The sequence below is a fragment of the Ptychodera flava genome, chromosome 7, assembly GCF_041260155.1.
Source record: "Ptychodera flava strain L36383 chromosome 7, AS_Pfla_20210202, whole genome shotgun sequence".
NCBI lineage: Eukaryota > Metazoa > Hemichordata > Enteropneusta > Ptychoderidae > Ptychodera > Ptychodera flava.
The window spans coordinates 17218636-17227831 of record NC_091934.1 but is presented as its reverse complement, the minus strand read 5'-3'; the positions used below and the strand labels follow the sequence as shown (position 1 = coordinate 17227831).

At 37.4% G+C, this 9196-nt stretch overlaps 2 protein-coding genes across 3 annotated transcripts; one reads left to right on the top strand and one right to left on the bottom strand.

The window, feature by feature from the left end:
• Positions 1-384: 384 nt before the first annotated feature.
• On the bottom strand, positions 385-4760 carry LOC139136895 (cytochrome b5 domain-containing protein 1-like). Its single transcript, XM_070704740.1, has 4 exons — positions 4531-4760; positions 3804-3880; positions 2222-2440; positions 385-1010 (listed from the first exon to the last, which is right to left on the bottom strand). Exons 1-4 carry the CDS (start codon positions 4646-4648, stop codon positions 780-782), a joined length of 645 nt encoding a protein of 214 aa, XP_070560841.1. The 5' UTR covers positions 4649-4760; the 3' UTR covers positions 385-779.
• A 156-nt stretch (positions 4761-4916) lies between these two features.
• On the top strand, positions 4917-8089 carry LOC139136897 (N-alpha-acetyltransferase 38-B, NatC auxiliary subunit-like). 2 transcript variants are annotated; one of them, XM_070704742.1, is made up of 3 exons: positions 4917-5010; positions 5647-5830; positions 6690-8089. In XM_070704742.1, the coding sequence occupies exons 1-3, from the start codon at positions 4993-4995 to the stop codon at positions 6797-6799; spliced, it is 312 nt and encodes a 103-aa protein (XP_070560843.1). In that variant the 5' UTR covers positions 4917-4992; the 3' UTR covers positions 6800-8089. The 2 variants fall into 2 exon arrangements, with proteins under 2 accessions (XP_070560843.1, XP_070560844.1); XM_070704743.1 differs by lacking the exon at positions 4917-5010 and adding an exon at positions 5353-5373.
• Positions 8090-9196: the final 1107 nt, after the last annotated feature.

The window sequence follows — 9196 nt, the reverse complement described above, 5'->3', positions numbered from 1 at the left end:
TTGACCAGTGTGAAGACAGAAAAAGTGTAACAATTTAAACACTGCTCCAGTTCCTAGACAACCTTTCCTTTTACAGTGTAGGCTGATATTAAATTTGTTGTTATAGAATTGTCTTTTTTTCCAAGCCCAATATTTGACATTACCTTTTCCTTCATTATGTTTAACGATAACATCCTGTAAATACCTATTTTTAAAGACATGAGCAGGGTGCCCAAAATACATAACAATTTATAGTTTTCATATCCTATTGTTGTGAAATTGTATTCTTGTGTATGGTATACGAATAGATTGCTGGCAAAACAGGGGTAGACCACCCCTCAAAATCCCCCGTCGTAGAGAAGCCTGCTATGTTTTTCAAAACAGAGAAAATACCGGATCCAAATACACATATATATCAGTGGTTTATTGCTTTAATAAAATCAGGGAACAAGAAAACCTGTACATGTACATGAATTTTTATTTCATACAAAATTACACTAAAACACATAAATGCTTTTGTGTTTGGATTGAATAAGATTTGGATAAAGTTCTAAAAGTTATATTTCTGCTAAGAACTGCAATAGCTTTCTACATGCTGTTTATGACACATGAGAAATGATATTTACAACAGACAGGACATCGCCATAATAAAAATGGGTGAAGTACTTAGTGTGATTTTCCAGCACTTGTCACATATTTAAGGGGGGTCAACAGAAGTGGTACGGTGTGACAATATCCACAGACAGTAACATCAATGTGTATATAGTCTCTGTAAAAGGTGAAAGTTCAGAGGTCAGTTTTCATGCCTCTGTGAGGTCATCATTGAAATACAAATGAATGGCAGGCAAGAATTCATCATCATTCATGCTGAGTTTGTAGAATTCTTCATCTTCGTCGCCGACGCCATTCTCGTCCAAGGTCTTTTGCATGTCCAGATTGACGCCGTCGTACTTCCAGGTGTAACTGTCAGCATGTGCATTGTATTTCAAATATCTGTCCAGGATTTCTGTCATTATTTCTTCTGAACAAACCTACAAGAACACAGAAATTTTCTCTAAGGAATCAATCTTGCATCACAAAATCTACTTTTCTACAGTATTAAATTTTTATGCCCTTTAATTGATTTTCAGAATACAATTCAGTGACAGATATCAAAACTCTAAAATGTTTATGATACATTGCTACCATTCTGCCTGTGTGCACTCATTACGTAACCTTTAGTGTAAAATTGAAATTCCAATGTTATCCCTATAGGGTTAACCCTTTGCCTGCTGTAGTTTTTTTCCGCCAAAATTCTAGTGCAACATTTTACCAATTTTTATGAATTTTTCTGTTAATGTTGTGATATTTTTGGACCAAACGGCCATAACATTCCATTGGCTAGTTTCGTATCAAAATTTTGGTAAAAATCTGTGCAGCTAAAATTGACTTTGGCGCTCAAAGGGTTAAACATAGGGCTGGATGGCAAGTTTGAATTTATATATGTCAAAAAATTTTAGATGATTTGTTTCTCTAATCCAAAAATTTGCAAATCCACTCTGATTTTTTTTATTTTCAATAACAAAAGAGATTGGTTTGAAGACAACTTGAGGAAAGTGTGAGCAAGTTCGCCATTTTAAGGTAGAACACGCCTCGGGGACAGATATTCAGACTCTCAAATTTCTAAAATTCTTTTCTGATCTATCACTTGTGGGGGCTCATTTTAAAGCTCTTGGAGAAAGAAAAACTCAATAGCTTAGTTTTTCGAAAATCCAAAATTTAATTTTTCCCCATAGGGTTAACACAGGAATGGTGGCCATTCTGAATTTCAAATATTGCAAAATGTTGGGTAATTTGTTTCGGTAGTTCCACAGTTTGCATGATGGCCCCCAATTTTTATCGCTGATTTGGTAAGAGAGTGGTTACAAGTTTCATTCCGGAAATTTGAGCAAAAGTTTAAGTCTTTGACTTTCCAGGCACAATCTACCTTAAGCCACGTATAACTATTAAGTTTAGGGCCCCCTAGAATCGTTAGTTGTGGGCTGAGTATTCTTCGGTCTTGCCAAACAGGGTAAATGCTATGTAGAGTCATTTAAAAAGCCAAAATTTACTGCAGAAAAATGAAGGCCACATCATACTTTGGTATTTGGTATTGGTTTTAAGCTGTTCATCCCCATTTCCTAGTATAGAGATCCATAGTCACCTCTTAGACAATACATTTGGGTCAAACCATTGTGGTAAAAGGGTTGAAATACAAAAATACCTCAATAACTTGTTCCTGTGACGTCAGTGTGTTGATTATTTTGATGAATCTTGTCTTCTTTGAAAGGATCCCTACATTGTAACCCTCGTCTTTCCACCATGGCCTGCCAAAGTCATTAGCCCAGTCTGTCCTCGGGCAGGGTGGCGGAATGTGAAGGAACCTGCTGTGTGGGGTGTAGGCTATCTTACATCCTGTCGTTGGATCGATGTGGGTACGAATCTGTGGAATATTGGAAAGAAAGATAGAGTCAAACAGTTCATATTTTGACTGAAAAGTCGTTGAGTTCTTAAAGGGCCAGTAACTAACTTTTTTCACTATTTTTGTTTTAAATGTCAGCCAAAGTTTCTTGTTCTGTCCCCAAAAGCATGTTGTCAACTAAGCCAGTATATGTGTAAACTGCATTTTTGTATTGTTGACATGTGAATTTAGTCTGAAAGAGAATTCATATAACCAATACCAGTGCACTTTGTACAGTATACACGCTGTGTTGACAAGCTGAAAAATAGTGGATGTTTCAAATGCTTTTGGGAGTAGAACATGACCTTGCAGTTGACATGCAAAACAAAAATAGTGGAAAAGTCATCAAAAGTTACAGTTACTGGCCTTTTAATGAGAGAAAACTGATTTCTTCAGGAGCAAGACCATACCATTGCACAGATATGGCATAAAGCTGTGTGCGTAATTTTCAGTCACTGATATGCACAAAAAATCTGTATTACTTGCCGCAGGGCAGGCTAAATATGCAGCACTCCTCCACAAAGATTATCTTACAGTATTAATGTGTATAGTTAGTTTGCGTCCATTGAGAGTGTGCAGATCTATGGCTTGTATCTGGTGATGCAGTACAATCTTGCACATTGAATCTGTTAGGATAGAAGGCTGTCACCAGGCCCAGCAATTGCATGGAGTCTTAGGTCTGTACAAGTAAAGTATTTGGTACTAGAATCATGCTTTCTGTATCATAGGTTTAAAATCATATTATTGTTTTATGCCTATGATGAATACATGACAGAATTCATACTGGATGCTGTAGCTTGACTACGAAAACAATCTAGATACATGAAATGCTGCTCTGTCAGTTCCTTGAAATCAAAGTGCATCTGTTGTATTGGACAACCAGAATCTATGGCATTGTCAGTGGCAAGTCTAACTTTGAAATACAATTTCATATAAGATCTTCTAACTCACTGTCCTGTCAAACCCGATTTGACCAAATTGTACAATGTATGAACCGAAACATCTCTCCTGAAGTGCATCCTCTTTCCAAAACCTTTTATAAATCTTGTACACTCACATGAACAACAGTGAATATCTCTTTAAAATTCAATCAAAATTTACATAAATTTTGTTTCCATTAATCTTTTTCTTGCTTTCAACAAAGTTGGGCTGTTATCAATTCACAGGTATTATCACAACATTAATAGTGATAATCTGCACAATAATTCAGATGTTTTCCCAATTAATCCATTTACAGTTAATGATTGTAGGAGAGAAGAAAAGTGAGTTTTCTCCACGCAGAGAGATCCTATCCTATTGTTTTCATGATTGTGGGGGTCAGTGTCTGAAAAAAAACTCTACTCACATCTTTTATCTTTGGATCAAACCAATGTGAAATGTCCTTGCCGGCTGATGCTACGATGGGTTTAAGTAAAACATCACCTGTTGAGAGAAAATGCATGAATCACTCTCAATATATTGGATTTTACAATGCTATTAAAATGACCATAATCAAACTGGTGTAATGTGACAAACAGTTTTCTCACACTGTGATGACTGGTGCTATGTTTTCTTTGTGAAAATTATGGACACTACTGAATGCTGCAGCTTCCCTTATAAAGTAATGTAGACCATTTTGAACACATTGTATGATGCAGTCTGCTCTATAAGATGCAGAGTTCAATGACAATCAGGGACCAATGTTGGTTTATTGCTGTTACACTACATATTGATACGCCTTGACATCCATCCCAGTAAAGTTGCAATGGTATCGTAAACTCACTTTTTACAAAATATTGACCCTATGTTGAATCAAAATTCAATTATTTAAACTGCCTTTGGCATTGCCTGTATTATTGCACCATGTAGCACAATGGCCAGAATCAATAATTTGGCTAGTTCGCCAACTATTATTGCCTTTTCACGTAAATTACTCAGCACTGTGTGAATAAACGGGCTTATGAATCTAGAATTTCGGACAAAAATGCTGCAATATTTAGCAGTTCGCTTTCACTACTTATTCTCCAAAGAGAAGATTTCATCTGAGAGCTTGTTGTTTGCAAGTTACAGTTGGCAGAGGGTCCAGTCCATACCTTGATGTTTCTCGCATAGCGGCGTAAGATCATAAACTTTGCCAAGGAAGGAAACCCAGCAGTCTTTGAGAGTATTGTGAACAGCAACTTCGTTTGGCGTGTAATACTTGGGCCGCATCTTGTGCTTCACGACGATCTCCCAATATAAGTTAGTGTTGTCTTCACCGATACAACAGTAATGGCAGTCTCTCAGCTCACACTGTCACTGAGCGCTTGTTGCTAACACACAAGGAAAGCCCCGGATGTGGAACCTTTAACCTTATCAAAATTTTACATGAGTTTATTTTCTTCCTATTTTCCTTTTGAATCAAGTTAAATCATAAACAATTCAATTGATTAATGTTATACTTAAATTCTTACATTGGTGAGACTTTTGTTACTCTTGGAAAGAAAATAAGCGAGTGCAATATATCACAGTGGAGGAAATACAAGCAAGCGATCAAACGGAAGTGATACAAGAATATGGCTGACGACAATCTCGTAAGTAATGTCGAGCTGCTCCGTTTGTTGTGTTTTAACCTTAATACCAAACCCGAAAAGTCACTATTTTACCAGACAATTTTGAAGCTCCTCTATGCATACTACGCGGCGGCCGCTGTCGAACCACTCGTAACTCTAGCCCTGCGTACAGGTCTGTGTGTTCCCGGCGTTATACGGCCTCCACCACAGGCCGCGTAACGCCGGGAACACACAGACCTAGTACGCAGGGCTAGTGTGCTGCGTACGATGCTGTGTGTTCCCGGCGTTATGGTCTCCCATTACATGTTCCAGAAGAACTATGGTACCCCTCAATTTGCCTATAGTATTGTATCCCCTCTCTCAACACTGCATTAGATCATGGAGGTAGGAAGAGATCTAACACCTGCATCCAACCATTTTAATTTGCCATGTTTTAATGGGATAAAGATGCCGTTGTGGTATTTGATAGCACATGTAAGAATATTCATGTTGGTGATCAACTCCTGTTTCAGTGATTATTTCCTCAAATTATGCTAATATTCCCCATAGAAATTTTGTATCTGCCAGGAAATTCCCGTCCATAACCTCTAATTATGATGATTAGCTATTATATACATCACAGTAGTGGAAATCACAATATTTTTACTCTCCCTACAGGGATCTGTCGACACAGAAAGTACCAGTATGAACTCTGAAGGCAGGAAGAAGTTACATGGTTGGTTGAATAAGAGGATGAAAATCTGCATGACAGATGGTCGTACCTTGATTGGAACTTTCCTCTGTACGGACAAAGACAGAAATGTCATTCTTGGATCTTGTGAAGAATATGTCAACCCACCAGGTGAGGTTAACCCATAGTTTCTTTTTAACCTCCCTCTACTGTGTATGGTTTAACCTGTCCCAAAGAGATGGTTCTGTTTATGTGGCATTTAGGGGTATGAGGACAGTCACCCCTAGACATCTACAACCTATCATTGAAGCCTAGGGTTAGACAGTGTTTTTGCTAAGGTTGGGGAACTTTGATAAATGATTTGGGTGTCCCGGTAAATATTTTTTTTGCTGTCCCCATATCTGATTGCATTACTGTATCAAGGGAAACCCTAGTAAAATGACTACGGGACCCTGGTCACATTTACCTGCTTACCACCCTGACAAAACATTGTTAGGATTTTAGGATGAGATACTAGTGTGTCAGTATCCAGGGGTTAATGTCCTAGATTTTGTTGAGGGCCATCAATGTTGACTGACTCTCTTCAAGGGATGCAAGTTTCATGCACCATAATCTCTGACCATGAGGAAGAAACGTCCACATGTTTATTGTTGTCCAAGAATAAAATTAACATTGTCACCAGTTCAAAAAAGGCAGTTTTGATAATTTGTCAGTTGCAGTCATTTCATTGTCCATGTCCTACATAATTTGCTATTCACATTTTATTTTGCAGCACTTTTGTAACTGTAACTCCCTCAAATTAAACAAAAAATTGGAACGCGTTGTGATTCCACGTTTTCTTTAAAAGTTATCCCCTTGTTTGAAGTATCCATCTTTGGTATGGGAAGGCAAAGCTTTAAACAAAGTTACATCAGACTTTGTCCTAATACCGAAACTCCTTTTTTTCCAGAACCATTGTCTGTAACACTTTTCTGTGTTCCCAGTGCTTTCCGTAACCCCTAACTTCCGTTTTCTCTTTCACCTCCAACAGACAGTGAAGAGAAAGAGGACCCCAGAGTATTGGGTCTGGCCATGGTACCAGGACCCCACATAGTGTCCATTAATGTAGACCTGTACACCCCTTCACAAGCAGTTGTATGAATGGCAACGCGGCACATTGACTTTGTACCTGACCACGCAGTCCTTGACAGATGCATGGAATTGTACCAGTTCTGTATCCTGTACACTGAACTAATTACCCTGCTTGCTATGATATGTATGATAACATCACATTCATGAGCAAACAACGTCAAGCTTTGGTACCGAATATCAATGGATAAGAAGAATATCCTGTAGAAGATTACTGTAATTACAGCATCAAGTAAAAGAGAACAGAAATTGTTCACATGTTTAATGAAAGTAGCACAGCAAAAGAATATTTGTTTTCAAGTGAAATTAAGAAGAATTTGATGGAGATTTTCTGTGTATAACAGATGTAGTTGGCGAAGATGTACCTCTAGATATACCAAGTGAAATGGAATATTTGCTAGGGGAAATGCCGTCGGAAAAAGATTTATCACATGGGCCCAGTTCACCTGTTCCATCATTCCTTCACTCAGTATACAGCCTCCCCTTCAATTGTTAAAGCAAGAAGGCACCAAACTAAAAAATGTTTCACTGGGTCAAAGGTTAGATGGAGCACTGTCAGTAGTTCATACCAGACTCAGTTGTTCTATATGTGAAATGATGTAGCCTTGATCAAATCATTTGCATTGTCAGACCAGCCATTGTACAAAGTCTTGCACAAGTTTGACAATTAAAAACTACCCAGTTACCACTATTGGTAAAGTGTCATTGCTTTCAAAAGAGTTATTTATTATGTGTACAGGGAAAATTGGTGAAAAAGATTGTTCTGGTCCAGTATCAACACAGACAAATTGTTTTTTTCATCATGCCTCTTCAGCTTAGAATGCACCTCAAGGACAGACATTTTGACTCTAAACTTTTATAGTGATTTCATTGTCTAGCAGTTATGGGGGTCGTTTTGAAGATAATAGAGTAAATAAAGTTTTCACCAGCTTATTTTTGTGAAAATCCAAAATTTAGTGTTCCCCATAGAGTTAACACAAGGATGGCTGCCATTTTGAATTTCAAATGTCTTTGAAGATAACGTAATTTGTTTCTCTACTTCCAAAATAATTCTCGATTTTAAAAGGAAGCAATTAAAGTTTCTTTACAGAAAGTTTGAGCAAAAGTTTAAATCTTTCAGTCAAGGTGCGTACTACCGTAATATCAACACAGACAGGTTGTGTTGTGAACATGACTTTGAAATTGGTCAAAAGTTGTGCCATCAAGTCACTGAGATATCAGAAGAGAGGAAGCATTTTTACTTGTTTATTTATTTTTTGCAATTTTAATCAAACATATCTTTCAATAAACATTTCTGTTTCAAATTTGTCCTGTCTGTCTGATTCTATATGTGAGAACTAGTTTTGTAATCCAAGAAATGTACCGGCGATTGATAATGTGCAAAGTTCATAGTTCCAGGAATTGAGCTTGCCATTATTTGAGTTCCAATTGCCACATGCATCAACAAATAATGCCAAAGAAAGAAAAAAAAACTTGTGTGTCATTTGTTGGTGTAGCAGAAGATAGGGGTCATTTAGAGTTCACTTAAGGTCATCAAAAATCAAACTTTTCATAATACACCACCAATATCACTCAATACAAATGTAGGGCATTGATAACACCCTAAGGCACCTTTAATGAAAATTTTTGTTTGCTGTCCTTGAATTTTCATGCAACCTGCCATCCTGCCAGGTAAAAATACAAACACAGAAATCAAGCACAATGAAAATACACCCTAATTTTTGGGTAAAGAAAATAGCTATTTTTGATTCGTAATACCTTAAACACAGTGTTTGTTTATTCATCATTTTGTGAGAAATCCTACCCATCTGCAGACGACATATAAATAATTTTGTTTAAGGCGCCTAGTTTTTCCAGACAGAATGTCACAAAGGCATTCCTTATATATTCACCGCTAAACTTATGGATCAACTTAACGCAACTTATGGAAAATGAAGTTTCTATACTTGCTTAACGAAGCCTGGAGTAGTCCCTTTCAGCTGGTAATAGATGCTGACGTGGTGTTAGTCCTTCTACCTTGCATTCCAAGCCCAGTCACGCAGCAGTATAGCAACACCCGCCAGATGGATGAAAATATTCCTTAGAAACGTAGGTCTGGAATGGTAACCTACACAAGGGCATTTGTATTTCCTGGTACAGGAAATCACAGGAATCAACAGGAAATAGCATCTCCCGGAATCCTGAGAAGGAAGGTCATTTTCAGGACCTTGGAGTTACACAACTCATCGTGTGGTATGTATATGTAACTGTCCTATAGAAAAGCTTCGCTGGCTACAGCTTGAACATAAAGTGCTTTAAATCATTTGAGCATGCACAAGACATGAGTCTCATACAATCACGTGTATACTTTGGTATTTCATTTTACAAAACATTGATATTAAAGATGAAATCTGAAGAGATATATCTTTT

Bases quoted from the DNA above. Each gene is read 5' to 3' on its own strand.
- LOC139136897 (XM_070704742.1), top strand. The intron at 5,831-6,689 runs GTGAGGTTAACC...CACCTCCAACAG, and splicing joins AGAATATGTCAACCCACCAG to ACAGTGAAGAGAAAGAGGAC.
- LOC139136895 (XM_070704740.1), bottom strand. From the start codon at position 4,648: ATGCGGCCCAAGTATTACACGCCAAACGAAGTTGCTGTTCACAATACT. The intron at 2,441-3,803 runs GTGAGTAGAGTT...AATATTCCACAG, and splicing joins TTGATCCAAAGATAAAAGAT to ATTCGTACCCACATCGATCC. The intron at 1,011-2,221 runs GTATTTTTGTAT...GTGTTCTTGTAG, and splicing joins CACAGGAACAAGTTATTGAG to GTTTGTTCAGAAGAAATAAT.